Source organism: Drosophila novamexicana, unplaced genomic scaffold (assembly GCF_003285875.2).
Source record: "Drosophila novamexicana strain 15010-1031.04,08,12 unplaced genomic scaffold, DnovRS2.1 tig00000024-arrow-pilon, whole genome shotgun sequence".
NCBI lineage: Eukaryota > Metazoa > Arthropoda > Insecta > Diptera > Drosophilidae > Drosophila > Drosophila novamexicana.
In genome coordinates, this window is record NW_020824768.1 from 3,011,135 (window position 1) to 3,026,631 (window position 15,497).

Sequence of the window (15,497 nt, forward strand, 5' to 3'; positions counted from 1 at the left end):
CAATAGGACACACACACACAGGCCGCACGCCCACATCTTTAGTTATAAGAATAAGCGCTTATATGTAGTTATAATAACATTAGAGTTTGCCCAGCGAATAAGCCGCTTATTTTGATTGCCTCGCAGTCAAGCAGCTGCAGCAGCAGCAGCAGAAAGAGAAAAAAACATAATAAAGGGTGGGCTTAGACGCACAATCCTGCCCAACCCAAGCCTTGCTACGCTAAAAAAAAGAGCAGCAGCAAATTAACCTTCAATTTAATTACTTGACTTATTAGGCAGCGAGCGGCCCCTTTCAGTTAAGACTGGACTCGTGTAAGCTCTCTAGCTGCCCCGCAGGACTTGACTTAGGCGCCGCCTGCCCCGTGGCTTTTTCATTATATTTTTATGTGCCTGGCATCTCTCTCTCTATATATATTTTTATGCATATTTTGTTGCTGGCCTAAATAAAGTGCGCAACGTTGCGTATGCGTAATATATAAGCCATAATGATTACCAAATGGTTGTAGTTGAAGTTTTAGTATTTGTTTTTATATATATTTTCTCGTGACCATTGATGAAGCGTGCGCTCTAATTAGTGGATTTTGTTTAGTTTTGCTTAAACCCGTTTCCTGCGAAGTAGAACGGGGCATACAAATATATATATTTGTTGGGGGTTGCTTGCCTCCCCCTGCCCCTGCCCCCTGACCGGATGGCGGGCGAGTGCTTGGGGCGCTGGTGTATTGAGTTGTATGTGGCCTTTGTAGAAATTCAACGAAGCGGAATGAGCTGAGGCTTAGCTGCTCATTAGCAGGCAGATCGGGAATGGAATGGGGCACAAATTGAATTTTAGCTTTGGGCCATGCTTGCAACAAATTTTGATACATTGGCCATAAGGCTAAGGGTTCGCACCACCCCAAAACATTTGGGCGGGCATAGTTCCAATAGATATACATTGAACAATTTAAATGCCAATCGATAAGCCGCAATTCTATTTAAATGTACACATTTTTCATGCAAACCGGGCTGGCATTATTAATATTTAAGCAGAATAGCAGATATGCCTATAAAGGATTGTTATTTGATTTACTGAGAAGGCACATCAATTAGTTAATGAAATAAATATTGAATTTATGTTCGTTTAATTTTATTGAAATCCCAATTTAAACTTTATTTGGACTTCTATATACAAAACTCAAGAGTTTCTCATGGCTTTATTTTATGGCTATCTTTTTGTCTATTCATGAAATTTGTAATAAGATATTAAGTACCCACATCCTTATGTAGTATGTATATATATATAGTTGTAATTGAATAGATGATACTCACTGTGCACACATATTGATCAGATCCTTATCGGTTGTGCCTTGCTGCAGTCCGCGTATATAGAGATTTGTCTTTGACAACTGCTCGCCGCCTTGTTGATTTTGATTCTGTGCCGTGCCGTTGGGACCCATTGTGGTGTTTGTGTTTGTCGTGTTGCTCAGACTGGTGCTCAGTGTGCCGCTCTGGGAGCCCGTGTTCGATGAGCTGCTCGAGTTCGTGTTGCTCGGTGAGGCTGCAGTCGGTACACGCTGGCCGTACTGGAGTTCAAAGAAAGAGATAATAGAATAAAGTATAAGTGAGAGCGAGCGAGAGAGATGGAGCGCATTGTTGTTAGATTGACAACAAACTGTCCACAATATGCACACGCAAATATTCAATGCTTTCCCGATTATATTAAGCGATATTTTCAATGTATGTTCCACAGCTTTGTGTCTCTCTGTCAGCATTTATATGTGTGTGTAGTTGTGCGCGTGTGTGTGCATGTGATAAAGTATTTTTATTGAAATTCCAATCAGGCATACGAAGTTATTGAATGGCTGAGAGCTCAACTCAATGCCATACACACATAAGCCCACACATATATACACAATGCACAAAGCATATGCCATATGGATGTGCATATGCATGTATGGGTAGTCGAAGTATAGTTGGCAAAGGATACACAGAAGGATATGCAGCGAAAGGCATGTGGACCAAAGCTGTGTTGATGGCGTTTTTCACTTAAAATGCCACAAAACAGTGCAAACGCTTCTGAGAGCGTGTCTCTGTGTGCGTGCGCGCATGTGTGTGTGTGTGTGTTTGCATATAGCACAGCACTGCAGGATATTTGGCAGCATTGCAAGGCAAGCGTTGAAAATCCATAAAATTTGTATGCAACATACAGTAGCACACACACATCGACACGCACACACACACACAACTGGCTCTTGATACACTTATATTTTGTAGTTTTTTATTGTTTGGAAATTTGCCAAAAATAAAAGGCTAACTGTATTATTTTAGCAAAAAGAACAACCAAAATCTGCAACAGTAAGGATTAAAAAATATATGCCTTATAAAAATGAAGTGCAAATAAGTGCCGCCTGCGACGCCCCTTCCTTAAAGCGATTGCAATTTTCTAATTGTTTTCGTTATCGATTTTGTGCCTCCAGTTGCGATTGCAACACGAACCTTATCTTGTCGTGTCTAGTGTCATGTTAGCTGCCACATTTTGTGGCATTCAATTCGGCTCGCAGCTGTTGCAGCTGCGGCCACGGCGATAAGCGTTACAATTAAAAACCGCAACACAAAAAAAACAACAGGGGGAATACAATTTATTATATTTAATATTTTAGGAACCAACCGCAAAATATTTAAATTAAATTAATATCATGCTTTTTTTGTATTATTTATATTTTATTACGAATTTTAATTCGTATCAACAATTTTGAATATGTTGCTTTACAATTTTTTCTTATATACTATAGAGTGTAGCATGGCAACGCCCTTAGTAATACGGGGAAATTTTATGTACCAGGCCATATGGCATATATGAGTATGCAGAAATTCTCAAGAGAAGTCCCAAATTGTATTTGAGTATCTCTCTCTAGCTCTCCTTACGCAAACCGTCAGAAAAGTTAAGACTTGACTTTATGAGAAGCGCATAGAAAGGCTATTCGGTACAGAAAGTATTAAGCTAGTGAAAGACGTGCCAGCAGAAGCTAGGAGAGTAAGACAGTAAAAGTTAGCAGTTAAGCATAAAAGGGAGGGAGCATCTCAGCCTGTATAGTCTTGCTTAGCTTTTAAGCATGTGTGAAAAGTTTGATTGACAGTCGAGTTGTTGTTGTAATTGCTGATGCTGCGTGATTTTGTTGCGATTTGTGTGATTGTCAAACAGAGATGGCGAACAGCTGAAATTTGCTTTATCAATAAAGTACAAAAGGGGCGTAGCAGCGAGGGGCTGCCAATGGGGTTATATATATGGTAAGAAGGCAACGCCTACACGCTTCACATAATTTCCTCTTTTATTTATTTTACTTCTTCTTAGACAATTTCCCCCAGCATGTGATGAGGAGCATTGAAGCGCGAATGTAACAGAGCAAATATTGTGAATGCTGATAAAATATTTGATACAAGAAGCACAAGGCAGGGCAGAGTTGTGTGTGAGAGAGAGAGAGAGAGAGACAGAGAAAGAGAGAAAGAGAGAGAGAGAGAGAGAGAGAGAGAGAGAGAGAGAGAGAGAGAGAGAGAGATGCAAAGAACTGGAGACGAGACGAGTTCAAGTGCGAGTTCATTTCTTTTGCACAGTTTTGTTATCTTTTCTGCCAGCGTAAGTACTTGTAATACATATACACAACACACACACACACATCCACAGTTTGTGTGAACACTAGAAGAGCTCGGGCTCACAAACTTCTCGCAATTGTGTATAAAACAATTTTCGGGCCTTGTCGTTTGCCATGTTCTCGCTGTCTCGTAATTAAATAATAAATTAAACTGAAAAATCGTATATGCTGGGGCTCAAGCATGATGACTATTTGCATGTATGTATATATACAAACAAATGTATATATGTGTGTGTGTGTGGCCTGACACATTCATACGCCCCGTATGCCAATGAACTGAACGCTGTTTTTTCTGCCGTCTGATAATGAAATTATATCGTTCGCATTATTTAAAGCGCACAGCAACAAGCGCGAATGGCATAAACTAAACACACACTAACGTAAACACACACACACACACACACACACACACACAAACACACTCACATACATATACACACCATTCCATATGCATGTTTGCCTATGTATGTCATTCCAAAAATGGGCGAGCGTCGTGTTGGCTGCCGTTTTATAAAATACAAAAAGTTTCTTCATTTCTTTTTTGTTATTTGCAAAATTGCGTCATTTGCAAAATATTTCACGCCGCAGCAGCAAAAACGACAATAAAGAAATAACAACAACAACGCATCAAACTCTACTCTCTTTTTTTGTAAGCTGTTTTGTTAACTATCTTTGGCTTCCTAACGCGGCTCATTCTCCGCCCCCCTCTTCCGCTCTTGCGTTTCCCGTGGTGCGTGGCGAACACGTGTGCTGACGACTTTAACTTAATTTTTCACAGTTTATTACACTCTTACTTCTCCATTTCTGCTTCTTGTTTAAGCTCATATTTGGTTTAATTTATAAAGTTTTAGTTACCATTAACCTTTCGCTATTATTTATGTGGCTTTCATTTGACGACTTTTGAGTATTAGAAAGGGAGATAGACAGAGAGGCAGAGTGGGGGACAGAGACAAAAGCCAGCAATGATGATAAAACTACAATTTGATGTTATGAGCTAAACATTTTGATTGCCTCCATCCAAATAACAATGTTAATAATCACGTTAATAATGACAATAATGATTATGCTGGTGATATGGCAAACGGATGTCAATCACGCAAGTGCAAACAGGCTAAGAGACTTTTTGCTCTACTAAAGGTAAAGCCAGTTGCTAAACATGTTTAACGAGTCACATATGTGCGATTTTTAGTGGTTGCTTCTGTTTAAACTTAAATGATGACTAAAGTCTGGTAAAGGAAGTTTAACAACGTTTGTTAACACTAATAACTCGCTTACTAGCACCAAAATAAATAATAACTTCTTAAAGAGTTAGCTATGCGATTTTAGCAAATTCTTTAAATATTTGCTATTGTTTATATTATGTATATAAATTAAATGCATTATTTGTCATGCCAGATTCCATTAGAGACATACATTTAACAGTGAATTTTTATAATTTACCAACACTCTGGCAATCCAATAATGTTCTTAATGGTATTTCCTAACACTAACGCTTTTCAGCAACATTAATCTCATTTACTAACACCAAGCTTTACATTTCCTTAGTTTTACTTTCTTTGATTAACTTAAAAGTATTTTCACTGACGTTGCTTATATTATTGGACATAAGCATAACCTATTTTTATTTAGTTTCGTTTCCAACACTTTTAGACTTTGACTTTACATTTAGTTTAGCTTTATTTCTAGCCACCTGGCATCAATCTTTAATGCAGCTTGCACAAGTCAAATGTACCATTCCATTAAGATTAAAACCAGTGCCCATTTTTTTCTCCCCCTCTATTTTTTTTTTTGCGTGTCCAGTCTTTGGCAGAAATGGAACCCGTTTCGAGTCACGTGCCAAAAGTGCCTCCAGTAAGCAACCCAAAACATCAAATACAGAGCATAACACCACACAGAGCAAATACAAATGGACTTATTTGTGATTTATGATGTCGCCGACATGAGCGCCATATAATTCATTTAAGCAGCGCCCGTTGATGTCTTCCCTACTCCTGCCCCCCTCCTTCTCTCAGCTCTTTCTCTAAAGAAGCTCTTTCATTCTGTCTCTCGCTCTCTTGATGTCTTTGCTAATAAATCAAAGGGGCAGTCGCATTGCACTTGTGCCAAAAATATATATACCATAACCATAAATCCACTCAATCACGATTAGCGACAGTTATTATTTGTCCCGCTGTCAACCCGTTGCCGAGCTGTGTCTTAAAGTTGAGATACAGCTGAGGCAAATATATATTTAAACATGGTTTGGCAATTGTTAAGACTTGGTTGCTGTTGACTTTTGGGGCTAGGCAAATCTCTTGGTGACTGCCAAAGTCATCAAATCAAGAAGCAGTCAGCTAAATCCGGCACGATTCGTCTTTTCGACTGATTGCGATTCTTGAGGGTGAGATATGACAGGGAGGGAGGGGGGGAGGGGAAAACACTGTGGTTCGGAGGTGTGGGCGTCGCTCTGTGTGTGCATAAAAAATGCCGCTCACGTGACTTCTATAAATTAAATGCGTATGTGAAGGGTAGAAACTGGTATCTGGTACGGTACAGCTGATAGATGGGCCATGCAGGAAGGAAACCCTGGCAGTCAGAGCTGAGAGATACAGAGACAGGAACGAGCCCTCTAGACCCCGGCACGGGCTAGTCCTGCCTCAGCGATACCAGAATTTGCCATTGGCGAAACGCATAATTGACGCAAGTCATGTGCAAAGGACGGGCTGCGTGTGGTGGGGGGAGGCAAAGGAAACTCGCCTGGCAAATAATTCAAATGCCTGCCGTGGAACGCGAATTTCGGATTATCAGCCCATGACGCGGCAGGTGGCAACTGAACCGAGGGCATGCAGCGGGCACAGGCGCTGTAATTTTTCAAATTCTGCTCAACATAATCCGCATAAACGAATTCAACTCTCGAATCTGGCATGTCAGCAATCGATAAAAGTAAAACCGTAAGCGTAGGCTCTCATTAATATTAAAAAAGTTACTCAAAAAGTCCATACATCTAAAATTTAGGCTACCACTTTCCCCCTCTCTCTATATATATGTATAAATCAAATGCCATTTGTTGTTGAAATTCCTTAAGGGTCAAGCTCATTAGGGTTATTCCGATGCATTATCCAAATGAACCCAGAACGGCAGAGTTCAAGGCGAGTTTCACTTGTTTCATAAACAAAAACAAATAACACAAAATGATATTCTACAGATATAGCTACTATATATTTTTAGCCCGAACAAAGAAGAGTTCATTGCACTTGACCTTGAATTGGTTGTTCTTCTGGCACTTGTGGTATTTATCTTTATTACTCTCGAAAGGGTATTCTATATGGATTGCATATAGAAGGAATGTGCATAAACAGAACTCGATGAACTTCCACTTGTGACTAAGTTTTGAGAAGGTTCAGTTAATGCCAGACAAAATGTACCTTATCTGATTTGATACGAGCAGAGTATTTAAAATTCGGGGCGTTTCTTGCATGTTTTATTTTTATACTTTTGGCAATTCGCACAATGATTGATAAGCATTTTATCTTTTTTGGTGGGTTTTGTAAATCTGATTGCTTATCGTTTGGGGTTCAATGGAATTGCGAGTGCTTTTCTGGGAACACAAAAAAAAAAGGAAACTATTTAATGCCTCATAAATGAAGCTTCTAGACTGTGGACTTTCCAAGCAGCATTTTGCTGCGAGGCAATACTTACAATAGATGCGTTTTTTCAATAAACTCAATTATCTCACCAACATACGTATTTAGTTATAAGGCTTACCTGCAAAGATACAATGAAAACGAAGCAAATATTAGAAAATGTGTCAATTAATTGTCGTAAAAAGAATTATTTAACAATATTTATGGGCATTTTTAAGCGAAAGACAAACAAATAATTCAATTTTATGTATATTATATAACTTAATAAATTGTATACATTTTTTTAAACATTGCACGCGCTGCTTTCACTTTAAAGAACATATTTTTCGGCGCTTTTTGTTCTCTTAAAGTATTACTTTTTATTTTTAGTTTTAATTGTGCCAAATTTCAAATATTTATACAGACAACGCACACATTTTGGCTATTTATAGCGCAATTGTGCGGAAAAAATGCTATAAAAGCAAACGCAGCTATTTTAAATGGCGCATAAATATTATTAAAATTACTTTTGGCTAGTGCATAAATTCTTTTGAGTGCAATTAATTTTGTATAAATTGTTTTTTTTTTTTGTAGCCTCGGCAGTGATTTTATGTTGGCCCTTTGTTAGTTACAGGTTAAACTTAAACAAATTTATTTACTATATTATTTCTGCATAATTTAACATTTTCAGCTTTTGTTCATATTTTTTACTGTACATTTTCCATTTTGTGCAAAATATGCAAGTTTGTTTTATTCCCCTGACACAAATACTTTTGCTTTCTTTATTATTAAATTCTGTTGTTGTTTATTTTTGCGTTGAAATAATAAATGCGCATAAACAAAGCAAAAGTAATAATAATATTTATATGCAAATATAAATAACAATAGCAATGCCAAAGGCAGAATTTTCATTTAGGCCGCAAAAAAAAAATAAGGTCTAAAAGTGTGAGCTGCCTACTAATCCCTGACACTTGCCCATAACCCTGCCACGCCCTTTGGGCCAACAACAACAGCAACAACGACAACAATTTGCATAATTTACGAGCCGCATATACAAAATTGTTGTGCCAAATCATAAGCAATTTAAGCATTGCTTGGGTAGGAGAGAAAAAAGAGAGGAAATGCAGGAAAACTTGGCATAAATAAAAAGCTAACGCGCAGATCTTCAATCAAGAGAAAAAGGTTTTTGAAGCTGATTGGGTCTTGGGCTTAGGATTCTGTTTGTTTTCGAACGGGGTTTCTGTTGATTTCTTCTTATTTTAGAATTTTATGATTCACAGAGGGTTTTTTTTTTGCCAGCTTTAAAATAATCTTTACATTCCTAAAGTGCTTAAGCTTAACACAATGCACTCGCAGTTTTCATATGCTTAAAGTGGGGGAACTCGTTCAACTAAATTATCATCATAATAATCTTAAAGAATGTCACAATCATAAAAGCCCCATTGTTGGTCGCATTTATAGGAAACCACATGCCAGACTTGCCCTCCCGCAAGTTGAATAAACGCAACGCAGACGGCGAAAGAATCTGTCAGATAGAAAAGCAATGTCTGCGACTGGTTAAAGATGATGATGATGATGATGATGGGCGGGAGGAGCGCCAGGAGGGAAGGGTAAAGTAACCCGAGCATTTAAAAAGATGTAAAAGCGACAGCAGTTGAAATTTCATGCCAAATGCAGATACAGATACATTTTACAGATACGAACGGAAGCAGCGGCTGCAGCTCAAAGTACTTGAACTTGTCGTGATACGCGAATATGTGGGATGTATAAATACAAATACGGGGCAAGAGGGAGGAGTGGGAGGAGTGGGAGGGGTGGGGGGGTCGGGGTAGTAGCCACTTGGCGTCTGTCGCAACAATAAATGCAATAATTTTTATTGAATTAAAGACGATAACTCAATTGAGTGGGCGACTGGCTCAACTTGACTGCCAGAGACTAAACAGAGGGAGACAAAGCGAGACAGAAGAGAGGGGCAGAGAAAGAGAGAGAACCGCAGAGAAAAACACTCAGATAAATGAACGATGAGTCAAGAATGCACAAAGAAAATGGGCAAAACGAACAGATATTGAACCCAAAGGGGGAAACTTTCATTTGCCCTCCCTCAAGGATCGAAAGGGGGGCAGGACACAGCCAGGTTGACTGACACCGGTTCTCAGGGGAGCTATTTGTGCAGCGCTTCACTGCAAATGAACCATAAATAAATGATATTATAAGCCATGAAATTGTTAAATATAACTGAGGAGCACGGTTATCGTGAACGTAACGCTTAAACGTTTAGCTACTGAAATTGCGCTATTTTTCATTGCTAAACACTTTTTATCAGTGATTTGTAAAGATAGCCACAACCACGATAAGCATCGAGTGAGAGGGGAAGCGAGTGCGAAGGCCATTCATAGTTAATTGAAACACTAAAAACATTTTAGCACGATTAGTTGAAAGTTTAAAAATGTTGAATTGGTTCAAGAGTGGGCCCAAAATGGAACCGATTCCAACTACTACTAAATGCAAGCCCCTCTCACCTGCCTTACGAGAGCAGCTGTTACGCATGTTTCTCTTGTGTGTGGCAATAATAAATTCTTTGATTATATTAAGTATGCATGAGTGTGCATATTGAAGAAGAGGCAGCAGAAGCAAAAGCTGGCAGCAACGACAACAAATGGCTGGCAAATGCACGTAAATAAGATTTTAATTGAAGCTTTTAGCAGGAAATGGAATATTAATAGAAAATTCTGTTGAGAGCCTCCGGACGAGCTGACAATGTCCTGCCTCGAGTTGTAACCGGGACACAGTCCTGGCCTCAATTGCAGCAGGCGGACAGGGGTGTGAGGGGGGCAGCTGTTAACTGGAATTGTCGAGTTAGCAACTAACGGTACGAGTCGCTTACCGTTAAGGTCAAAAGCCGACTGCGACTGCGACTGGCATTTGCAATTTCTTTCTATTTTTTTCATGCTTCTTCCATCTGCTTAATACCCAGTGGATGAGTCGGATTAATTAGCTAAAAAGGTGGTTGCACTGCAGAGAGGGGCAAAGAGGGGGCAGAGTGTCTTCTTATTAGATACCTTGGGCTATGGGGTAACGGTATAAATCCCTGTCTCTGATCGCCGCCATAATTGAGCCTGTCCAATTAACAAGTCGTTGCTGCTGCTGTTCGCCCCATAAAAGGTTAAGCGAATGATTGGCAGCCAATTAGCAAAATGTACGAGTGTGTGTGTGGATGGGTGGGGGAGAAGTTGGAGAAACCAATACATATTAGTTTTTAAAAGAGCAAAGGTAACGATGTTCTAATTAGCCAAGGTATAATAAACGCAAGCAATATGATAATTCGATTTCAATTCCAATCAAAACGGAAAACTGAATTAAAACAGTTTACAGTTTACTTAAAAAGGCATAAAGTTAATCTAAATCAAGGTGTGTCAAGCGATAAAATCCAAATAATTGAATAATGTTAATAACAAGGAATATTCAAGATTATTTAGTTTAGTTAAAGCATTTGCAAGAGATATCTTTAGTTTCTATATCCTCCGCCGAACAAATATGCCTTGTCTTAAGGTAAATAATGTACCATATCCAAAAAGAATCCATTAATTGACTTCAATAGAAACTTTCGAGGGAAAACAAACCTTGTTTTTCAAGTTATTCTAACCAAACACATCAATTACGAGGCACTCTCTGACGCAAACACATGAGCAACAGCTATTAGAATCGGAAATATATATCCCCTTTGCAGCTCCCAAAGGAATCGCGTTTCTCGAACACAATATTGCAAATCAATCTTTGGTTAACTACGCTAATTAAAAATTTCACAATATCCATTCCTAATTACAAACAATATAAGTGCAATTGTTAATCGCCGCTGGTCTTTAAGTTAAAGTGCAAACTACGCGATGCCAGTCAAAAGGTAATCTATCCATCTAATTCGTTATAATTGCCCCACCTCCACGCCCATAGAACTCATCCCAAAAAGCAATAAACGACTGGCGCACAAAACACGATTCGCCATATACACGATTTGCAATATATATATATATATATACCTTTTCGTTACGCTCTGACCCACACAATGATGATGTATGTATTGGTGCTGGGGGTAGTTGCTTGTGATAGTGTGTGTGTGTGTGTGAGCTGGAGGTGAGGCATATGGCAAAAATATACGAACATAAATACAGATATATTTATATGATGATAATATATGGCGCGTGATATTTAACATCGCCGCCACATTAGCAATGACCACTAATCACGGCGGGAGAATTTCTGCAGTATGCGAATAATTTATGTGACAACGTGCAGAACTTCGAGAGACCAGAAACTCAGACAAATAGAGAAAGAGAGAGGGAGAGGGAGAGGGAGAAGGGGAGAGAGAGAGAGACAGTCAGAGAGCACAGCATAACAACTGAAAAGCAGTTGCGAATAAATCAAATAAAGCTGCAAAACGTGATCGGAAACCGAGTCAAGCTGGAAACTGTATGACAATCTGATTGGTGACTGGAACTCAGCGAAGGGGGGCGATGGTTGACAGGGGCAGGGGGGCAGGCGACGGTAGACCGTTAGTAGCTGGCAAATTGAAAACGTTGCTCAAGTGCCTCGCAACCAGTTTTGGCAATTAAAACCCAAAAATATTCCAATAATTTAATTGAGGTCCGAGCCGAAACAAATCTCTATCTATATACATATATAGTATGTATTATTCATATGCATACCTATATCTAAAACTGATGCGATGACAACTTTTTGCTGTCATCTGTGCTTTGGCAAATGCCTCATGCTCCTGCCTGCATGCCTCTCATTCACATGTTTGAATAATGAATGGATGCGAATGAATGACTCGTGAATGCGTGCAGAGCGGAAGTAACACTTAGCTCAAAAGCATGAGCGCACGAGGCACAGAGGGCGCGAGCTAAGGGCAGGGGTCAGGCGGGTGTGGGGGCGACGCGTGCTTTGCCAGGGCTTTGGGGCACTCAACACACACACACCAATACACACACACGCACACATACAATGGCTGCTTGGCAAAGTGACAAAGACAACACGTTTTTGTGCACAACAACAAAATCAGCGACAGCAACAACAACAACAACAACAGAAAAACCAACACGCACACAAAGTAACAGTAGCCTCTTAAATACAATATGCCCTCCCGCCTCCCCCTTCCAACCAACCAGCACTCTGCGCCCTTCTGGCATGCTGCTATGAAAATGCGGGTATTTAAATTTAATTTGCAAGCTGACAAAAAAGAAAGCAAACGCTTTTCTTGACACATACCATATGTGTATGTGCATGTGTATTGGTGTGTATGAGTATGTGTGTGTATGTGTGTGTGTGTGTGTGTGTGACAGGAAGTAGAACCACTAAACCACCCAATACCTCCCTTCGTGACCGCCCTCCCTCCCTCTCTAATTCCCTTCACTCTTAGCTAAGTTATTTGAAAGCAAGTCAAGTCAAGCACAAAACCAACCGAAATGCTGCTGGCGCTCTCAAAGTGGTTTTCTTGGCCAGCCGCAGCGCAGCGGGATACTAAAAGGGAACAGAGGGGGAGGGGCGGGGCGGGGCGGGTTGTTGTGGTGCGGTGCGGGTCGAGGCGGGTTTGCGCCTGACAGTGGGTGTGTGCTGTCGGGCAAAGTTACACACATTGAGAGCCATTGTATTAATACGTGTATGTATGAGTATTTAGAGTGTGTCAATGTCTAAAGTAGACGTCGATGTTGTTGTTGTTGTTTCTGTTGTTGGTCCTGTTGTTGTGCTGCTGAGTGCAACATTGGCATTAGTGGCACAACATTTGTCAGGTGGTTGCCCAAAGCTCTAAAAGCTTCGTACTTTAATTGAATTGTTACGAGTTAAGTGAACAGCCAGGGGTTGCTAAAGGGTCAAGCTAGACTAAGAGTGAGTGATAGAGAGAGGGAGGGAGGGAGAGAGGGCCGGGGTGCCAGGGTAAGCCAAGCGCCGTCAATTTGAGGCATTAGCCCAACCAAACAGACAAGTGAAAGCAGTAGAAAAGTTGGAAAGCGACACAAAAGGTTGTAAGAGTTCAAACAAAATGAGAAACATGAATGGAAAATCCAAAATACACAAAGTTCTAAGCTGAACTAATGCCCTGGAAAAGTGCTTAAATTGCAGATTTAAGCAGAACAAACACTGATATGCACTAAAAATGTATTATAGCCAATTTTGATATACATAGATATCTATATATACTTGAGCGATAAATGATGCTTCATTTTCAATTAATTTTTCCTATAGCAGCTACATATATGATGTAGGGATCGGATTTTAAAAGGCATTATATACAGTCGTTGGAAGCTTTCCTTTATGTTGACAGAGCATTTACAGATACCGTACATCCAGATGGAAGCGAGTGGGTGAAAGGAATATGAGTGAGCACACAGAAATAATTGGCAGAGTTTGGTTGAGATGTCTTAACAATGTCTTACATATATGATATACGTACGATCCGGCAGACTTAAGGATAACTTTTAAACCGAAAGATGAAACAGAGAGTGTAATGGATGGCTGATAGAATGCTATCAAAGCTAATTTTCGCCCACCTCACCCACAGCTCATCAACAATCAACGGGCCACAAAATGGATTTAACCACCTGGACATTTATCGGACAGCCACAAAGAGATCCCAATTTTAACTAAATAAAAGTAGTTTTTAAATCAATTTCATGTTAAAAATTAATTAAATTGTTAATCCAGCGACAATAATTACATAAACCCATATATAATCCGAAAAAAGTTCCCTTTTAAGAACATTATATATTTTTAACAATTAAAAACTTCTCATTGTATAACTATGCTTGCTGTTTGACATTTGTTGCATCTGTGCAATTCAATCAGTTGAAGTCACAAAAAAAAGCAAACTTCACACAACATGCAAAGCCATTAAAACAATTAGCCAAATGCACTGCAGGCCGCACGAGCTATTCAGCTATTCGGCTATTTGGCTATTTGGCTGTTCGGCTGTTCAGCTGGGAGCACATAAAACATATTCATAACGTGGCCGAGCAACTGGCAACTGCAACTGGCTAATATCCAAATGGACAGGCTCACGGCAACCGGCAACGTTAACAAATGGGTTAAAGGGGAAGCACACAAAATGTTTTTATCACTCATACGCTGCATGTGCCACGGCAACAAATGCGTCCCCAGAGCGAAGGGAAACACCAGAACGAACAGAGGAGCAGGCTGGAAGGGGAGGGGTGGGCAAACAAAACGCGTACGTTAATTACACTGCAGCAGCGACTGCAACAACTATTGAAGCCGCAAGTGTAATCTAAGCTAAATATGCTCGAGCGTGCGAGTGTGTGTGTGTGTGTGTTTGTGTGTAATTGAAAATGACTCATTCGAAAATAAAGCAAATGAAATTAAATGAAAACGCAAACACACACAGACAATCTCACTCACTCAAACACACACAACAAAAGTGACCTTACGCTTTTTTTTATGCATCTCCAAACACAAAGTTTCACAATCTTCTTGCGTTTTAATTTTATTAGATCTGCGTCAGAGCGGGCGGCATTTCGGCGTAGGGAGGGGCAGGTGCCGGTCAGCGCTAAGTGCACTAAAATAGAAATAGGTGCCATAAAAACCACCTGCAAACGCTGGCAAAAAGTAGACGCAGACAGCACAGAGTGAATCATAATGAAGCAAAGGTTGAAAGTTTCCAACCACACCGAAGTGGCAATACCCTACAATTCCACATGAGAGCAGCTTGGAAAGGAATCTGGTTAAAGTAACTTAAAAACTAGGCAAATATTGTTAAGTCTGTACACATAAAACTATTTCGCTGTTTAAACAATTTTGTTTATAGGTGAATGTGAATTCACATGAGTGGAAAATGGGTGAAAATGTACCAAAAGCTTGGCATTAGCAGCTAGCTGCTAAGTTCGCAGATTTATATGTAAGATTTGTGAGGTTCTTTATAAAATAAATAAGTGAGACGAAGTTAAGAGCTAGAATTCATTGTAAATCACAGACTACTTTAATAAATTAAAAAAGAAAAATCCAAGCGAAAACTAATTAAAAAAGAAAATCAAGACTAGTATTTCTATTATTTAAGCTTAATCTTTCCGACGTTAATCGTCAGCCCCACTTTTTATTTTAAAGTCCATATTTCTTTGCAATTGCGAATTCCCTCCGATCTGAGCTCTTCCAGCGAAACAAGCTCACACAATTGTGTCGCGAAAATTCCCCAAAATTGCTGACATCATCAAAATGACAACTTCTAATTGTAGCTAAATGAGAGCTGTCTATCTATCTTCTTCTTGTC

General features: G+C 39.6%; 1 protein-coding gene across 13 annotated transcripts in view; it reads right to left on the reverse strand.

The window, feature by feature from the left end:
• LOC115771299 (protein alan shepard) overlaps positions 1-15,497 on the reverse strand; it is a 158,841-nt gene that overhangs the window by 9,705 nt on the left and 133,639 nt on the right. For 12 of the 13 annotated variants that reach the window (XM_030716939.1, XM_030716927.1, XM_030716934.1 and 9 more), the window contains one exon: positions 1,306-1,559. In XM_030716939.1, the coding sequence (XP_030572799.1) occupies positions 1,306-1,559 (254 nt within the window). Of the gene's footprint in view, positions 1-1,305; positions 1,560-7,304; positions 7,354-15,497 lie in introns of those variants that run through there. The other variant, XM_030716936.1, reaches the window with a different exon arrangement.